The sequence below is a fragment of the Cupressus sempervirens genome, chromosome 4 (assembly GCF_028749045.1).
Source record: "Cupressus sempervirens isolate cs-2001-9-10 chromosome 4, ASM2874904v1, whole genome shotgun sequence".
NCBI lineage: Eukaryota > Viridiplantae > Streptophyta > Pinopsida > Cupressales > Cupressaceae > Cupressus > Cupressus sempervirens.
Genome location: NC_143121.1, coordinates 646,660,669 through 646,680,492, shown reverse-complemented (window position 1 = coordinate 646,680,492; position 19,824 = coordinate 646,660,669). Strand labels below are relative to the sequence as shown.

Below are 19,824 nucleotides of genomic sequence, written 5' to 3'. Positions count from 1 at the left end.
ACTAAAATGTCATCAAAGAAAATCAAGACAAATCTCCTAAGCTGCTCCTTGAATACCTGATTCATGCAACTTTGGAATGTAGCAAGGGCATTGGTTAGCCTAGATGGCATAACCAAAAAATCAAAGTGGCCATAGTGACATCGAAAAGCTGTCTTCTCAATGTCCTCCTCCCTCCTCCTGATTTGATGATGCCCTGACCATAGATCAATCTTTGTAAAAAAGAATGCACCATGTAACTCATCAATCAACTCATCTATTCATGGGATGGGATATCTGTTCTTAATGGTATTCTTATTTAATGCCTTGTAATTGATGCACATGCGCATCGTTCCATCCTTCTTCTTTACCAACACTACTGCTGAAGCAAAGGGGCTCTTACTAGGCCTGATATGCCCCATCTCCAACAACTCCTTATTTGCCTTCTCTATCTCATTCTTGTGTTTCTTAGGATGATGATAAGGAGTAATCATAATTGGTTTGGCTCCCTCGTCAAGTTCAATAACATGCTCTATCCCCTTGTCACGAGGAACCCCATGCAAAATCTTTCCAAATACCTTAGTGTGCCTGTCAAGTATCTCTTGGATATCTGGTGGATGAATCTTAACCTGTGGTTCCCATGAAGCTCGCATAGTCAAACATTTTGCTACCCACTCTATGTCATTATGCCAAAAAAGTCTCTACATTCTCTTAGGGAGACTACTCTGAAACTCTCATCTGAAAGTCCTCTAAGTAAAAAAGTTCTCCCTTCATGCTGAAACCTCATCTCCAATTTTGCTAGGTTGAGTATGAATTAGACTAGCAAGGGCATCCATGTTATTCTGACAATGACATCAGAGTCTCCCATATCTACTACATAGAACTCATCCTCCAACTCATAGCCATCTCCAAACCTGATGTGAAGATTAGATATCTTCCAAGTGCATAATAATTTATCACAATTAGCTACCATGACTCTAAACTTGACATGCTCCTCAGTCTGTAAACCTCTCTTGGTTACCAATCATTCATCTATAAAATTATGTGTGGCCCTAGTATCAATAAGTGAGATCATTTTCTACCCCTGGATAGTACCCCTGACCTTAAATGTGATTGCCTTTTGAGCCCCCGTTAATCATGCTAATGATTTCTCATCCTCAGGAATGTTGCTCTCCTCTGTAGTGCTATCCTCATCTAAATCAGAGTGCTGATCCTCCCTCTCTGACTGTGACTCCTCTACTGAGAAATACTCCATTTGATTTGCCTTAGCCTTGAGAGGACACTTATGAGATGAATCCCAAGGCTCTCTATAATGAAAACATAGCTTCTTCTTTCTCAAATCATTTAGGTTGTCATTATCCAACTTATCTCTTTTTGGTTGAACATCCTTGTGAAAATATTTTTTGTCATTTTCATATAAGAATCCTTATTTTAAAATCTGATCCTAGAAGAAGGTGCTAAGTCATGAATATTTTTAGTGGCCTCCTATAACGTAGCTGGGTCATGACCCTTGACCCAACCTCGCAAGGGATCTGAGAGTCTATCCATAAACAAAACTACTAACCTCCTCTCTGAAATATCAGTGACCAACATAGCTAACCTCTAAAATTCACTGATATACATCTTAATTGATCCCCATTGCTTGAGTTGTGTCAACTCCTTAAACTGTAATTTAGGATCCCTGGTATCAAATCTCTCTATGAGCTTCTCAGTGAACTCCTCGTAAGATGTGATCTAATTATGTCCCAAGGTTACCATGCCATGGTGTCACCAGTCATGTGCCGGTCCATCCAAGTGAATAGCCACATACTTTATAGGCTCCTCTTTAGGCATAGGATTCAACTACAAGTATGTATCTATCTTTTGCACCCAAGCTCATGCAGTCATCTTCACTAAAGCATCATAATAAGGTAAAGAAAGTTTCCCAACTTTCTTCCTCAGCTCAAGGTTTTGACTTCTTCCTCTTGATCTGGGTATGTGTCTTATCCTCAAGTCCATATAATATTTGAGGGAAATATTCACCTAAAACTTCAGTCCACTAGCCTCTCAATCCCTCATGAACTAATCACTTAACTTCGTAATCTACGGTTCATTAACTAGTTGAACTAGATCTCTAGGTGGGAAGGTGGGTAGAAGAGGTCTCGAGCTTGCTGTTCGAGTTGGGCGTGCAACGTGTCTAAGGTTATCAACCTCATTCCCATTATTAATGTTATTCTCAAGACCATTGTTGTTGCCTCAACCTCCATTATCATTGCCCTTATTGTTGTCGTTTCCCCCATTGTTATTGTTTCCATTGTTGGCATCACCTGGATTAGTATGTATGCTCATCTGTCTAGCCATGAGCTGTAACATCATATCCATTCACCTATTCTACTCCTGTTGCATATGTTGCCCCTCCTCTAATGTACCTAGTAACTTGAACATTACATTTTCTTGATCTAGACCGATATTCCTGCCTCCATCTAATCCTATATTCCTATCATCTCGGTCACCTATATTGTTGACTCATTCAAAGAATATCTCTTCTATGTCTATATGACTAGATTGTATGTCCCCTTGCACAGATGAACTAGATTGTTCGCTCTGCAAGTCTAAACTCCTACTTTGTCTTGCTCTGGTATTGCGAAAATTATAAAATCTGATGTAGGAGCATCGTGACCCATTAACATTATGAGGAGTTTCACCATATTGTATTGTTTAAGTCATTTTGAATTTTGTGGAACCATGTCAAGAAATGGTTTAATGGATTATTATAGCATTGTAATGCATTCTAAAATATAATATATGTTCTTGGTAAACCTTTCATCGATAGGATTGAAAACGGTTTTGGGTATTTTATAACTACCCAAGAATCTTGATAATGGGATTGATCTCTATAAAGAGAGAAGCATAATGTAACTGAAAAAAAGAGACGAATAGTAGAGGAATTATGAGAGAGAGCTCAGAGAGGGAGCAAAAAGAATAGGAAAAAAAAAAAAAAGTCGGCTCTCTCGCCTTTAGCCAGAGAGCCATGCATGTTAGTTATGCTATGTATATTTCATATTCTAATTTGATTAAGTTTTTGGTGTTGCTGTAACTCGTCATCTCTCTCTCTTATCTGGTTTTGTAGTTTTCCTTGTGAACTATTTAGTATATGGTTCTTTATTTTTGTTTTGGTGAAGGGATTCAGTTATAAAAAGAATTGGTTTAAAATATGTTATATTCTTACGTACCTGGAATACACAAGTGTAAAACTTTGGGTGATATCGGGTTGGAGATATATTTTGGTTTATTTGATGGATATTGGCTCCTTATGAATGGTACCGAGTTTCATAGTCTTCTTGGGAATTCTGTGCATATTTCATTACTATCGGCCTTTAATGTTTCAAGAAAGTTGAGTGTTATTGGGACTCTCTCAAAAAGAAGCATGTTTGATATTGGCCTTTGGGATAATGGAAATTGTGAAGTAGACAGATGTACATTTCATTTGTTTTGAAACTGTGATAGAATTCAGTCATAGTGAGAGGGCTCTATCTTCCAAACTAACCATTGGATCTTTCTAAGATTCAAGTATGTTTTAGTAAACCTAATTGCGCACATCTTCATTAGAGCGATCGAGGAGTTTTAATCTCATTAAAAAGTTATACCCCTTTGAGTACGGGTCTATCCAAGAGACAGGTTTTAGATTGGACATAGTTGGATGGATGTGATGAAAGATCTCCAAATAGCACTCTGTCTGGACTAATTTTCCATAGTCAATGAATTGTAAATGTTAAAATTTTGAGGTTCAAGTATCGTGTTACATCAGATTGGTATCAGAGCCCTGTGAAAGATCTGGTATTTTTGTGGGTAGAGATAACTGGTCGTATGTGGATCCATCATAGCTGCAAGAAGGATGCATTTGCAATTGTGTATGTAAAGATCTCATGAGCAAAGGTCTTGGTATTGTCTTGATCAAAGATACATCTGGAATAGGATGTATAAAGCAACCACTAAGTGAGAGTGGGAAGTGCATCATCAGACTGAGTCTATTGTTGGGTCAGATGACAATAAGGTGGTATGAAGAAGCAACATGAAGCATGATGGCTAGTAGCCAGTCTTTACTCCATTGATGAGAGTTATTTAAATAAAAGATAGAGTACATAGCTGAAGCATGGACCCAGTGATGAAGACAAGGAAGCAAAAGATTTGTTTGGAGAACTCTCCACTACACATTTCCATGGGACATGGAAATATTTTAAGTTTGGGAGTATGATGCGGGAGCATCATGACCCATTAACATTATGAGGAGTTTCATCATATTGTATTGTTTAAGTCATTTTTAATTTTGTGGAACCATGTCAAGAAATGGTTTAATGGCTTATTATAGCATTGTAATGCATTCTAAAACAGAATATATGTTCTTGGCAAACCTTTCATCGATAGGATTGAAAACTGTTTTGGGTATTCTATAACTACCCAAGAATCTTGATAATGGGATTCATCTCTATAAAGAGAGAAGCATAATGTAACCGAAAAAAAGAGAGGAATTGTAGAGGAATTACGAGAGAGAGCTCAGAGAGGGAGCACAAAGAATAGGAAAGAAAAAAAGTGGGTGCTCTGGCCTTTAGCCAGAGAGCCATGCATGTTAGTTATGCTATTTATATTTCATATTCTAATTTGATTAAGTTTTTGGTGTTGCTATAGCTTGTCATCTCTCTCTCTCTCTCTCTTATCTGGTTTCGTAGTTTTCCTTGTGAACTATTTAGTATATAGTTCTTTATTTTCGTTTTGGTGAAGGGATTCAATTATAAAAAGAATTGGTTTAAAATCTGTTATATTCTTACGTACTTGGAATACACAAGTGCAAAACTTTGGGTGATATCGAGTTGGAGATATATTTTGGTTTATTTGATGGATATTGGCTCCTTATGAATGGTACTGAGTTTCATAGTCTTCTTGGGAATTCTGTGCATATTTCATTACTATCGGCCTTTAATGTTTCAAGAAAGTTGAGTGTTATTGGGACTCTCTCAAAAAGAAGCATGTTTGATATCGGCCTTTGGGATAATGGAAATTGTGAAGTAGACAGATGTACATTTCATTTGTTTTGAAATTGTGATAGAATTCAGTCTCAGTGCAAGGGCTCTATCTTCCAAACTAACCGTTGGATCTTTCTAAGATTCAAGTATGTTTTAGTAAACCTAATTGTGCCCATCCTCACCAGAGCGATCGAGGTGTTTTTATGTTGTTCAATAGTTATACCCCTCTGAGTACGGGTCTATCTAGGAGATAGTTTTCAGATTGGACATAGTTGGATGAATGTGATGAAAGATCTCCAAATAGCACTCTGTCTGGACTGATTTGCCATAGTCAATGAATTGTAAATGTTAAAATTTTGAGGTTCAAGTATTGTGTTACATCAAAATCCCTATCGCATGCTGAAACATAAATGTTGTTTCAAATACCCTATAAGACCTCCACAGGATGGCAAGACTTATAGCTCTGATACCACTAAAATGGGCACCCCAGAATGCCCAATAACTAAACCAATTGATGAAAGAGATTGTAATGTCTTTGCATAGATTTAAACCACATAAAATGAACAAAAGGAATTCATGCAAACTGAAAATTGAACTACTACTGAAATAATATTAGTTCTCAAACTAATAAAATTAAATACATGTCAACTCACTAATTACTCTAGCATCATCAAATACATAACAAACTGTTCAACTCACTAATTACACCCAATCTGCCTATAGCTGGAAATGCATCCAAGCTGCTTGTTAATGAGTTGATAGTAATGTATTCCAAAGGCCAAACCCCAAGGAAATGACGTCTAGAATGTCACAAGAGAGGATGGATGTCCTCTAATGCCAATAACAAAACTGTATATCCAAGTTCCTATCAAATGCAATTCACCATCATCCGATGCTAAACAATTAAGTTCCCACCTCTATTTATACTTTTTCTTCACTCTTCTAAAAGGAAATAAAATATTAATTAATTGCATTTACTAGAAGCTTACCCCTTCCAATAATTAATGCACTCTTTAGAAACTCCTCCCTTGCAATACAATAATTAATTGTGCTTCTAGAAAATTAAATTACTAGAGGCTTCCCCCTTTCGTATAATTAATGCACTCTTTAGAAGTTTCTCCCTTGTAATACAATAATTAATTAAATTAATTAGATATAAAGTCACCTTTTGATTTTTATTTATTTAATGACTTTAAAAGAAATTAATTTAATCAATTTCCCTTTATTTCTCCACTTAGCCTTTGGAGAACGTGAAGGCTAAGAACTCCACTTAGTTGCTAAAAAGATGGGGACATTACAACCATAACTTCTCTTAAAATATAACTAAATCTCAATTATATATTTATTAATTTCCCACTTGCATTAATAAATATAAAATCATTTATATGCAACTAATAGTTTAATTAGACTTAAAGATTCTTTAATACCAACATCCACTTTATAACTAAATGAGTAGTATTAATTTAATTTTTGAAATAAATTAAAAAAAAATTAAATTTTTAATTAACATTTTTTAAAAGTTACTAATGAGTAGTATCTATGAACAGTATCAATGAGCAAGGCGATGTCAAGCTTCAAAAAGAAACCCTATGCTAACCCCGCTCTACATGAGGGGTTGTTACTGCTCATCTATGAGCACTTCAAGGCTCAGACAATTAGTAACATCCTGTCACAGGCTGAGAATGAGGAAATTGATAGCTCTAGCTATTCCTCTGATTCGGATGATATTCAGAGCATTAGTTTTGAGGAAGGAGGGCTTACCTTTGCAGGTAAAAAAGCTTCGCAAAATGTTAAGAAGTCTCCCTCCCCCATCATCCCTAGAAGAATTAGCCCTAGAGATCATGGTCAGAAGAAGATTGGGAAGGAGGAACAAGACATCTATGATGAAGAGGAGGCGATGGAGTTTGAAGATGAGGAAAAGGAAAGGCAGGAGGAAAAAATGGATTCCCAGGGTGGGAAGAAACGCAAGAGGGTGGGCACGGAGGATGAGAGGTTGTAGCATGTTCTGGACTCTTCCTCGATCCCTCTCTCCCCTGTCCATCCCCATGCCCATCCAGAGGTGCAGACTCAGGATAGTTTTGGTGCTAAGTGTGGGGAGGTGCTGGCCAAAGATAGGAGGAAAGCATGGAGAAATTTTAATGTGAGGACCTCGAAAATGGGTATTTTCAGGGAAATGATGAACCCCCAAATCCTGGTGGACAATCAGGAGGAACCGCGTCTTGAAGAGCTCATTAACCCTGCGATAGTGGCTATCTCTGATAATGCTAGGGAATCTAGGATGAACCTCTTGAACAATGCCCACAACAACATGGTTGATAATTTCAAGTCAATCAAGTGGCTTTTTCATGAGCTAGAGGAGGTTAAGGAGAAGGTGGTTCAAATGGAAGGAGCCAAGAATCTTAAGGGCCTGGAGAAAGGGACATATTATGATGATAGGCATAGCCTAGAGGAAAGGAGGATCCATAATTTGGAAAATTATAATCACAATCTGTCAAGCTAGATGATCTCACTGCTCAACTCGATCAATAACAACATTTTATCTTTAACTAAGTGGCTTAAAGATAGAGGCATGTAGGGGGATGTGGAAGGAAAAGACAGGGGTAAAGCCAGATCTAATGAAGACAATACCACTGGTATCACCTTTTCTACTCTGGACTAGGAAGATCTCAAGACTCACCAGTAGGAGGCTGCACAGGTCATGCAGGAGTTGAAAAGAAAGATCAAGGAGTAGTTCCTATTTTTTTCCTTTTTGGTTGGCTTTTCGTTCTGGCTTTAGGCTGTTTTGTTTTGTCTTTTTGGTTTGGCCTTTTCTTTGGCCTTTGTTTATTTGGCTGGACCTTGTGCTTCTTTAGCCTTTAGACTTGTTTCTTTTGTGGCTGGGCTTCTAATGCTTATTTCAGCCTGATTTGTATTAACTCTCAGGTTTTAGGATCCCTGTAAAACCTGTTTATCTAATCAAAAATATTTTTTTAAAGTTTCAGAATTAATAAATAATTTCAAAAAATTATTTAAAAAAAATAAATCCAAAAATTAGATTATATTTTTATAAGATAAAAATAAACATGCAATCACTATTTCACATTCTTTTGATCTCTCAAATCATGCAACCATGATATACTTAGTTTTCTATTTTTAGTGTATATATTTGTTTTCACATACATGTATAAGTTTATTACAACATGCTTTCCTCTGAAATAATCTTTAATTTTTCCAATAATTTTGCAATCAGATTATTTTATATATAAGAAGAATATTTATCTATATTTAGAAAATTCATGATATTTACATGGTTCTAATGACAAGTTTCAAGTTGAAACCCCAACTGTTCAATTTGTTTTTTTCTTCCAATTTTTTGTAATCAAAATTTTCCAATATTATAAAGGGGTTTAAAAGAATACAGTCATGGTAATTTTCTAAAAAATTTCTACAGTCAAGTTTTCTTAATTAATAAGTTTTCCTTTTCAAAATCTATAACATAATTCTTTATCGATAAATCAATACAGTAAATTAATAAGCATTATGCAAACACCTAGGAAGACACAAAGTAGATAGATCTTTCAATAAAATTCTACAATGAGTTTTCAAACCCTACCTCAAAACCATGGCTAAAATCTGTGAACAAATGCATATCCATACCCTTTAAAACTTTCAACAATTCTTTTGGTCCAATTCTAATTTTTTGCTCCCAAAACCTTTGTGTATCTAATAAAGAGTTTAACTCTACTTAGGGTTTCCAGTTTTTGAACATGCAAAGGCCTCTCCTTAAAATAAAATTTTATCACTTAATCCTTTCATGCACACTTAAAAAACTTTTTAATTAAAATATTCTTTTATATTTTCTTTTCCTCCACTTTATTAATTAGTACAAGCACTATTTAAATCATAGTTTATTATTTAAATTAATAATAATTAAAGCTCATTATTTAAATGCAACTCTAATTTAATTATTATTAATTAAATAATTATAATAAATAAATATTAGACTTTTAATATTTTAATATTTTAATTCTTTTTTTATCTGACTTTGTAAATTAGGCTTTTACAATAAATCTTTTAAACTGAAGTACATATTTAATTAATTTCTAATTAATTAAATACCATCATATTCTAATTTATCTTTAACCAATTTTCTAAATTTAGAATTCTCAATTAAGACTTTAAAATTAAAGCACATATTTAATTAGTTTTTTAATCAATTAAATGTTCTCATACTTTAATATTTTATTTTTAATCAAATAATATTTAATAATTCTCAAAATTATATGATTAACCCAAATATTATAATTAAATCATTTACCAAATAAATCACATAGCCAAATCCACATAAAAACAACATTACCAAAACATACCAAAACTCAAAATCAAACAACACATGCAAAGATAAATTCATGGGTTTAAAAAGGGTGGAAAGTCAGGTTCGAGTCCTCCTTGCAGGACAGGTATTTAGGCTATGGCTAGGATTGTACCTGAACATTATCTCCCCATTCTTACCATTGAGTTATTGTGATAGGGCATGCTCATCCTAACAATTCAGGGAAGTCGATGCTCGGTACCTGCAATCTGCATAAAAGACAAGCATGTATATATACATATATGTCTAAGCTAAACAATGTCAGGTGATACATCATGTAGATCCCAACTAGCAGGTAACTATGACCCCCTCTCTTAACAACATCTGACACGTTAGATAGAAAAGTAAAATAAACACACACCATACACATGCAAGTATGAGGTAAGTACTATAATAAGTCTTGAGTACAAATCATCACATATTCAACCATGAAAACTCATCATTGTTAATATAAAATACTCGTCATTTGATATCACCATGAAAGCAACCATGTTTACTAACTAAGAACCATTTAAGCATCATTAATACGTTAGTAACCATAATCATGAATCAACATGTGAAAAATAATCAACTAAGTAATTCTTTATTGATATACATGTAATCCATGTCATGAAATACTGTCATAATTATAAATATAATATCCTTGAAACTAACCTATGCATAAAATAGGCATAAAAGAGTTTGGTAAATATAACAAAAAAATAAACTATGGGTGGGCATTACACCAAGATTATATGGAAGAGACCCCACACTTCTCATTTGAGGAGGATGTAAGTGAAGAGTATCAAACCACTGTTGGATTGAACACTCAAGCATTTTGCATTCAAATCTCCATTGCTTTTTACATGCTTATCATCTAGATTAAAATGCATTCTTTCAGCTTAATTTGCTTATCATTGTTCTTAGATTAACTCAAGTCCGATCTAGATTAATTCATATCTTTGCATACAAAATCTCAAAAACATAAATTAATCTTGCATTTGCATTCATTCAAATCCTTTGTACTCGTTTGGTCTAGTTACTGAACTCTCATTTTTGACAGCATATAGTAGAGCCCCATCTAGTTAGAAGGCAATATATCACCTTGTGCAGACATGTTGGATGAATAATCTCATGTTCATTCCGAGATGTTACTAACAAACAATGATCATGTTGAAGTGTGCGGTTGTATTAGAGACCCATATTTAACACTCAGAGTACCCACTTGAAACCACAAAAATTCTGTGCAAAAACACTATCAATTACACCCTAAGAACGTTCTGTAAACCTTGTGGCATTTGAGCTGCACAATTTGTGGCACCAATCTTTTACCAGAATGATTGCATAAACCATGGCTTCCATGTCCTTTGTGAAGACTATGGAGAGTTTAGTCCAATAGAGCTGAGAAACTTCATGTTCAATCTAGAAACTTCTAGAACCAATACTAATATAAATATAAATTTAAGGGCTTATAATATAAGCACTTTCCCCAAGAGTTCAAATTTTCTCTATTTATTTGTAATTTAAAATTATTTCCCACCTTGTTATTTTTACATCGGACCAATGAACAATTAGATAATTAATATTTTTTATATTTCAAAAATATGTATAAATGCAGTAACATAGGAAATTGCATAGATTGAAAAAAATTATTTTTCAATTCTTGCATACAATTGGTTAATAGATTTGCACTATTTGCATCTAACCGATGCTATAGTTTTTGGCTACACCAAGAACTAATAAAACTATAATAATAATGAGCCCCTTTAACGTGTAACTAACAAGAGCTAATCATATTTTCAGTTTCTTAGCCAAAGGTGATGCAAGAAAGGATGATCCTATGTATAACCCCTAAAATCTTTTAAATTGGAAAACTAGTATAAACATAAAAATGATAAAATTAATCTAGAACATTTATAACACTATTAGTAATTATGTATTCTTATATTCAAAAAAGGCGATTTCATATTTATATTGTAATTAGCATACCTATAAAATTTAGTTCACAAATGCAATTGTTCTACATAAATATTACTTAAAGATTAGTTGATTTTGGCCTTTACAAGCCAATTAATGTATTATGATTATTAGCGTCCAATTAAAAACAAGTTCCATATAGTGGATGTACACGCCATTATAGTAGTAGAAATTATTATAGTAATTATAAACTAGTTATAAGGGATATTTACAAGCCAATTAATGTATTATGATTATTAGCGTCCAATTAAAAACAAGTTCCATATAGTGGATGTACACGCCATTATAGTAGTAGAAATTATTATAGTAATTATAAACTAGTTATAAGGGATAAGTAAAAACAATATTAGTTTAAAAATAAATAATTAAGTTGGGTGTGCATTTAACATTTGATATTATCTATGATTTTTTTTTATATAATATATAATTTTTGTAGCGGTGTGTATTTACGTAATAATTATAATTATAGTTAATAGAATTTTTTATATGATATAGTAAATATAAATTGGTTATAACTAAGGAATAAATAAAATTTGACATTAGTTTGAAAATGAATATAATAATTGAGTTGAGTGTGCATTTAAAATATCTATAATTTGTTTTATTAACAATATTAGATTTCCAGGCAAGAGTCTACAACACAATGGTAAATTGTGAGCCTCTTATCTCAAAGGTCTTTGGTTCGATTCTACACAAGCTTAATATTAATAATAATTGATCGCATCACATAATAATAATGAATCTTGGCTTCAGCCTCTTACCAATTAAAAAAATAAATAAAAAATATCAGATTTCCACAATCCATTTGATGTGAGCTTTTTGTTTATGGATTCGATTGTATGTTTTTTTTAATCATCAACATTTTGGATCTCACTCTGTGATAGGATGGGAGAGTGCAAGAATGAAATAACAACATTTGTTTTATATAACATGCAATTTTTCATATTTGTTTTTCAAAATGGTAAAGAAATTGTTGGATGCATTTAAAAATTAACTAGTGTAATTATAGAGTTGAGCTTACGTAATCGCCGAAAATATTGTTGTTAAAATTGCAATATGGAGGAGCTTCGTATAAAGGACTTCTATAACACCAATGAATTGAACTAATTGTAATTGACATAAATAATTTTAAATAATATATTTAATTACTAAAAAATTATAAACTTTAGAAATAATGAAGTAAGGTAATTTTTTTTGAATACAACTGGTTCGTTGTGCAAAACTACTTCACTTTTTGTACAAAGTGAATGCAATAGTACTAGTGTACTGCGAGTACAACAAGGGACACATCAAAATTCTTGCCATAAATTTGGGGATGAAGAGAGAGACAAATAGATAGATTGATAGAGAAAGGTAAGGGGATAGATTAAAATAGAGAAAAGAATAAGGAGATTAATGAATAAAGAAAAAGAACCATTAGAGAGAGAATTTAAATCTTATATTGATTATATAAAAGCTAATTAGATATAATAAGTTAGAGAGATAATGAGATACATGTAGAGATGGAGCTTGAACTATCCTATTTAAAAAATTAAAAAAAAATTGCAATATTATTTTAAATTTTAAGAAATACATTAAATTTTTCTTTTTTAGACATTTTAGTAGAACTTATGTGATTATTATATTATATATATTGAAATTAAATCACTGGATGAAAATATTGTGCAATAATTTGAAAATTTTAAAAATAAATGAAGGTAATTATAGTAATTAAAAATACCAATAAAAATATTTGAAAAAAAACTTACTATAGTAATTTTAACATAAGAATTCTTCATGTGTATAATATGTGTATAATATGTAGTTGACTAATAGATACTAATATAAATGACTCATGTTTCTTCCTTTTCAATGAAATTCTTGCTTATAGAATAGATAAGAGGGAAAACATAAAATCTACCATGAAAAGGTTGTTAATTCATTGTAAAGAGTAATTGATCACAATAATTTGTATTTGTTGATATTTTAAAATTAGAAAAAAAAAAAAATTAATTTTAAAATTTAAAATTTTAATTCTATATATTCATTTATCAAAAATTTAAAACTAATTTAAAAAAGAACATAAGTATCTACCTTTAGCTAATATAATATTGATAAAGTACTAATAACAAAGTGACCAGAATATCAAATAAAAAAAAATGTTAAATGGGGAAACATACATAGATTTTGGTAGAAGAAATGATGTAAGCACATTATCTTATCTACTATAAGGTTAATAAATCGTTAATTTTGATGACAATAATATGTATGGTGTCACCAATTAACAATTAATTTTTATAATACTAAACTTGAGAGTCATGCAGAGCTAAGAGGATCTGTTTTAACCGTCATTAATGAATATGTCAGTGGTTCATAATTTTTGTACAAGACTTTTAGAAAAGGATAAAGTTATCATTAATGTCTAACATAAGTTGTCATTAATGAATTTAACGATCGTATTAATATGTGCATTTTTGTGGAGGAAAAATAAACATTTTCCCTACTAAAAATATGTTAGTCCAATCAGATTAATGAAAAATATGATATATTAAATCATGTAAATTGAGGAGAAAGTATAAACATTTGAAATTTTATTTAAACTTTTTAATTCTATGATCTGATTTGTTGAACAATTAAATTGACATAATGCAATAATATCTTGCCTTGGTTAACAAAGTGACCAAAAAATTGAATACAAAATATTTGTTAAATGGGGAAACAAACATATATTTTGGAAGAAGAAACTAAAATGGTGTAAGCCCGTTCTCTTATCCTCTATAAGGTTAATAATATGTTAATTTGATGTCAAGAATATGTATGGCATCACCAACTAAGAATTATTTTTTATAACAATAGACTTGAAAGTCATGCAGAGCTAAGAGAATTTTTTTTAGCCGTCATGAATGAATACGTCAGTGGTTCAAAATTTTTGTACAAGACTTTTAGAAAAGGATAAAGTTATCTTTAATGTCTGACATAAGTTGTCATTAATGAATTTGACAATTGTATTAATATGTGCATTTTTGTTGAGGAAAAACAAAAAATTTCCCTACCAAAAATAAGATAGTCTAATCAGATTAATGAAGAATATGATTTATTATATCATGTAAATTGAGGAAAAAATATAGACATTTGAAATTTCATTTAAACTTTTTAAATTTATGATCTGATTGGTTAGTTTAATTAAAATTATAAATTGGCAGGATGTAATAATATCCTCCCTTGGCAGGATCTAATAATAATATTAATAGGTTATTTATGACATTGTCTTATAATATTATTTATCCCTTTAACAAAATATATGTCTATAATTTGAATTAACTTCATAAACATTTAGTATACATTAATATGAATCAATTGGATCTGACAAAAACCATCTTTAGGTAAAAGCCTATAACACAAGGGTAAATTGGAAGCCTCTTATTTGAGAGGTCTTAATCTACTTGAGCTTAACAAACAATTATAATTAATTATGAATAATAATAATTAATCTTGGCTTCATCCTATTACCCATTAAAAAATACACCAGGCCACATACAAATAATATCTATGCAACACAACTGGGGGAAGGGGTGAATCATTTATGTTCTATTTTTATATATTTTATACTTTTCAATCAAATTGGTAATAAAATATATAACAGTGGAAAGCAACATGAACAAGATATAAGCCAACACCATAAGAAACATGATTTATTTGCTCTTGAGGAAAACCATGTTCATAAGCAGAAGGATCGAATTAGATATGAGTTGTTCTTGTTGTATTGTCTGTAATTGGGAAGACCTTAAAACCCGACATGTATGAATGACTTGATGGAATAAAAGCTTGATTTTGCTTTGCATCTCTCTGAAATTTATGTTATTGCTTTTGTGTTGTTTAGCCGCAAGGTTGGACATCTCATTTTGGGATTTTCCACCTTGGTACTACGTCAATCTCCTAGGTGTAGGAGATTTAGAAACACAGTCCATTTTGGCACACTAGAAAGCCAACTATGATAACCTTGGCAAGATTTACAATTTAGATTGAAAGGCTACTAATTTCTAAGTGCAAAATATACTATGGAGAGGGAGTTGTAGTGTGCAAATCAAGATTTTGCTTTTGGACTTAACCATGTATTTTTTTGCATGTATCTTTTCTCTTACTTTTGAATTTGACAACAAAAAATACATAGACATATCCATAAGCACAATCTTGATATCATTATGAATTTAAAAAAATCATCAAATTGAACATTAAACATCGTTAAAATTGTATTTGATAATAATGTATAGATCACAAGACCAACTTTATTCAATTAATATCATAGTATGCAAGATTTGTCCCTACTTGGTGCATTGATCAATTAATGGATACTAAGAAGGTAAGATTTGGACCTAAGAAGTAAAGAAAGATTGGGCATATCAAGTGTTAATTAATAGCTATTAATTACTCTAACAAGACAAATTCATGTATCAATTAATAGGTATGAGCCATGTCTAATTGTTAAAATATAACTTCGTTAAGAAAGAAAAAGTCGATTGTTGATTTTGTTTTATAAAGAGCAACTAGTTTACATTGATAAGTAGGCGATATTTTTCATAGAAAGTCAAATTGCGACTTTACAATCAAGATTAAAGTTCTATGTAGTTTTTCAATCAAAAGCCTTTGACCTATGTTTGATGAGTAGCGGTTCACAAGAACCTCTCTCCTCTCATAAGATTGAATAAAAGACTTAATTTACACATTGCGTCTAGGTGATGCTCACATAGGTGAGATATCAGGTCCTTTCTAGAAGGTCACCCATACTGGTATGACTGCAACTCAAATACGTTTAACTGTAGAATTTCCTTCAAAAATAAGTCCACTTAATTTGCCACCCTTTATTGCATGATTTCTACATTCCTTAGTGTAATATTAGAACCCCATTTGGAAAAGCTCATCCATATGAACATAATTGCAACTCAATCAATAATATGGGCCATGTCTAATTGTTAAAATATTCTTGTATCAATTAATATACATGAGCCATGTCTAATTGTTAAAATATACATTCATTTAGGAAAAAAAGTTGATTGTTGATTCTATTTTATAGAGAGCAATTGCTTTATATTGATAAGTAGGTGGTATTTTTCATAGCTAGTCAAATTGTTACTTTGCAATCAAGATTAAACAATGTTATTTTTGAGTCAAACCCTTTGATCTATGTTTGATGAGTAGTGGTTCACAAGAACCTCCCTCTCATAAGATTAAATAAAACACTTAAGAAGGTTACTTGTACTAATATGACTCCAACTCAAATACGCTTAACTATAGAATTTCCTAATTTACTACCTTTTACTATACGATTCTTACATACGTGAGTGTAATATTAGTACCCCATTTATCTATAAAACTTAACACACATTATATCAAAATACCAAAATACAGTCAATGGGCGCTTGGTCTATTGATGAAGTTGAATGACTCACAAAGCGCTCACTAGGGATCAAGTCTTGTTGAGTGTTGCACGGCTCTGACACCATAAGGGATGAGGCAGCCACGATCGTGCCCTAGGTAATTTTGACAGCATTGATGCTCCTCAGTCCTTGGCTCTAAGCCAAAGAGGTTTCAAGTACGTGTGGGCCCATATCAGGTTCCTAAAACTGTTTCGTAGTGATCTTCACTGATTGGTAGCTTGAACTGCCTCTCAGATCTGACCCCTCCATCAAAATAAAATAAAATAACCAAATGCTCATATATCCTCCAACTCCAATAGTCAAAATTAAGCCCACTTAATTTACTATACTATTCTTTGTACCGTATGATTCTTAAATTCCTAGTGTAATATTTACCGCTCCATTTGCCCAATCGTCCATAATAATAAAAAAAAAAACATCATCTCACTTAAATGATCCACTGGTTCTCCACCAACTTGGACCATACGTGCTCTGGATAAACTGATAAGGAAATGTAACGTGCGGTCTGGAATCGCGACCAAGTACCTCATTGAAAAAAAAACAATACAAAATAGTCGTTGCGGAAGAGAATTCAATGCTCATAAGCAATGAAACTCGTTGAACAGCAGGTAGACTTAACTCTGCCCAAAATTCTATGCCATCTCCCTCTTCTTTTTTCTCAACCGCCATTCCACTCAGAAAAGCCAAGTCCAACACAAGATACTTTACTTTCCCAACTCGTCCACACGATGTGCTGAATCGGATTTAGATCATTGCATCCAAGATTCCAGTACAAAATTGAATCTTTGGTAGTACACCCAAATCAAAATCCCAGAATTAAATAGCAGCCCACATCTGAGATTCAAGCTTCCACGATTTGGGAATCCTGAAAAAAAAGACTCAATTTTTTTTTTCGAGGATTCCCAAATCGAAATCCCAGTTCAGCCATCTTTAAAAAAAAACTGATCTTTTTAAGGACCCAAATCGAAATCCCAGTTCAACAGAGCACCCAAATCATCCAAAAATGGCTCCATTCCAAAGCTTTCTAAAGCAGTCAACGGGAGAGCAGCTGAACGCCCAAAATGCTGCAATCATAGAAGCCATAAATTCAGTCTATTTACTCTTCTCAGCGTATCTAGTCTTCGCAATGCAACTGGGTTTCGCCATGCTGTGCGCAGGATCCGTACGAGCGAAGAACACGATGAACATAATGCTCACAAACGTCATAGACGCAGCCACAGGAGGTGTTTTCTACTATCTATTCGGTTTTGCCTTCGCATTTGGGACGGGAAGCCGGGCAAATGGGTTCATCGGCCATTATTTCTTTGCTCTGACGGGTATCCCCAGTGAGAGTTACGACTACAGTTACTTTCTTTACCAATGGGCATTTGCCATTGCCGTGGCGGGGATCGTGAGCGGGTCCGTTGCCGAGCGCACGCAGTTCGAGGCGTACTTGGTTTACTCCTCGTTGCTCACCGGGTTCGTGTACCCGGTGGTGAGTCACTGGATCTGGTCGCCAGATGGATGGGCCAGCGCAAGCCGCGTGGATGGTTTGTTGTTCGGGTCGGGGGCGATCGACTTCGCCGGTAGCGGTGTCGTTCACCTGGTGGGCGGCGTGGCGGGCCTTTGGGGCGCGCTCGTCGAGGGGCCGCGGGTCGGTCGGTTCGACGCCTTCGGCCGACCTGTCGCTATGCGCGGTCATAGCGGGACACTCGTGGTGCTCGGGACGTTCCTCTTGTGGTTTGGTTGGTATGGGTTCAATGCTGGTTCTTTTATCAATATTCTGTCTGTGGATTCGTCGACTGGCGTTCTGGAAACGTATGGGTCAGCGGTGGGGCGGACTGCGGTTACCACGACTCTTTCCGGGTCGATTGCGGCTTTGACGACGTTGTTTGGCCGACGGGTCCTGGCTGGGCACTGGAACTTGTTAGATGTTTGTAATGGGTTGCTTGGCGGGTTTGTCGCTGTTACTTCTGGTTGCGCGGTGGTGGACCCGTGGGCGGCGATTGTTTGCGGTTTTGTGGCTGCGTGGGTGTTGATCGGGTTGAATTTAGTGGCGGCTAAGTTGAAGTTTGACGACCCGCTCGAGGCGACTCAGTTGCATGGTGGGTGTGGAGCTTGGGGAGTTTTGTTTACTGGTCTATTTGCTAGGGAGGATTACGTGGTTCAAATTTATGGTAAGGCAGGTCGATCGTTTGGGTTATTGATGGGTGGTGGCTGGGGGCTGATTGGAGCCCAAGTAGTGGAGCTTCTGGTTATTGTTGGATGGGTTACAGTCACCATGGGCCCGCTCTTTTTTGGGTTGCACAAGATGAATTTGTTGAGAATACCTAGAGATGATGAGATTGCAGGGATGGATATTTCCAGTCATGGTGGGTATGCTTATGATCATCGAGTGAATGAAGAAGATTCTTCTAATAATTATGATGAATATCTCAAAAGAATGACTCGTTAAGAAGAATGCTTCTATGTATTTATTTGAAAATCTACCTTGAAAGAACTTCATTTTTGAAAGTTATTAAGTTTCAAATAATTGAATAAAATTTCCATATAATTTTATAAATTTATGTGTTTGCTGTGTTAAAAAACACTAATTATAATTGTTGATTCCTTAATTTTCTTTCATAGTTTCATATGATGCTGCAGCCTGACATTTGCATTTGATGTAAATTAAAGCGGTTGAAGGCAAAGTCTATCCACCATTCAAAAAAGTCCTTTCCTCATTTTACTCACCTTTGGGGTGAAATGTTTTGTTAAGATCACCTAAACTATATTGGAATTTGGGGACTATATTAAAATACAAGGATAAATATATGCACGTGAGGAAGCAAATGACATGGAGAAATTCAAAGTGTGTTGCACACGTCTCTTAGTAAACAATAAACAACACATAGAATGTGTTCTGTACACGTAAACATTTCTAAAAAGCATTCGTTTTAATTGGATGTTTAGTCTTGCTGTCTTTTGACTTCATTGGAGGGAGGTTTGTAGTTTGTTATGGTTGGATTGTAGTTTGTCTCTTTCATCGTTTCACTTGCCCTTACTATTATACAACTTGTATTTAATATTGTTTACAACAAAATTAAATTTATAGAGCTTAATTGCAAGTTAGTAGTAGTAGTATTAGGAGTTCACTTCTATGATGAGT

The 19,824-nt window shown here is 33.7% G+C and overlaps 1 protein-coding gene across 1 annotated transcript; it reads left to right on the top strand.

The window, feature by feature from the left end:
• Nucleotides 1-17,270: 17,270 nt before the first annotated feature.
• Nucleotides 17,271-19,239, top strand: LOC149562889 (ammonium transporter 1 member 3-like). The gene has a single exon (XM_089826340.1). The coding sequence runs from the start codon at nucleotides 17,701-17,703 to the stop codon at nucleotides 19,129-19,131; it is 1,431 nt and encodes a 476-aa protein (XP_089682466.1). The 5' UTR covers nucleotides 17,271-17,700; the 3' UTR covers nucleotides 19,132-19,239.
• The last annotated feature ends 585 nt before the right edge of the window (nucleotides 19,240-19,824 follow it).

What these genes read in the sequence shown, in the direction of transcription:
- LOC149562889 (XM_089826340.1), top strand. Translation starts at nt 17,701, where the DNA reads ATGGCTCCATTCCAAAGCTTTCTAAAGCAGTCAACGGGAGAGCAGCTG.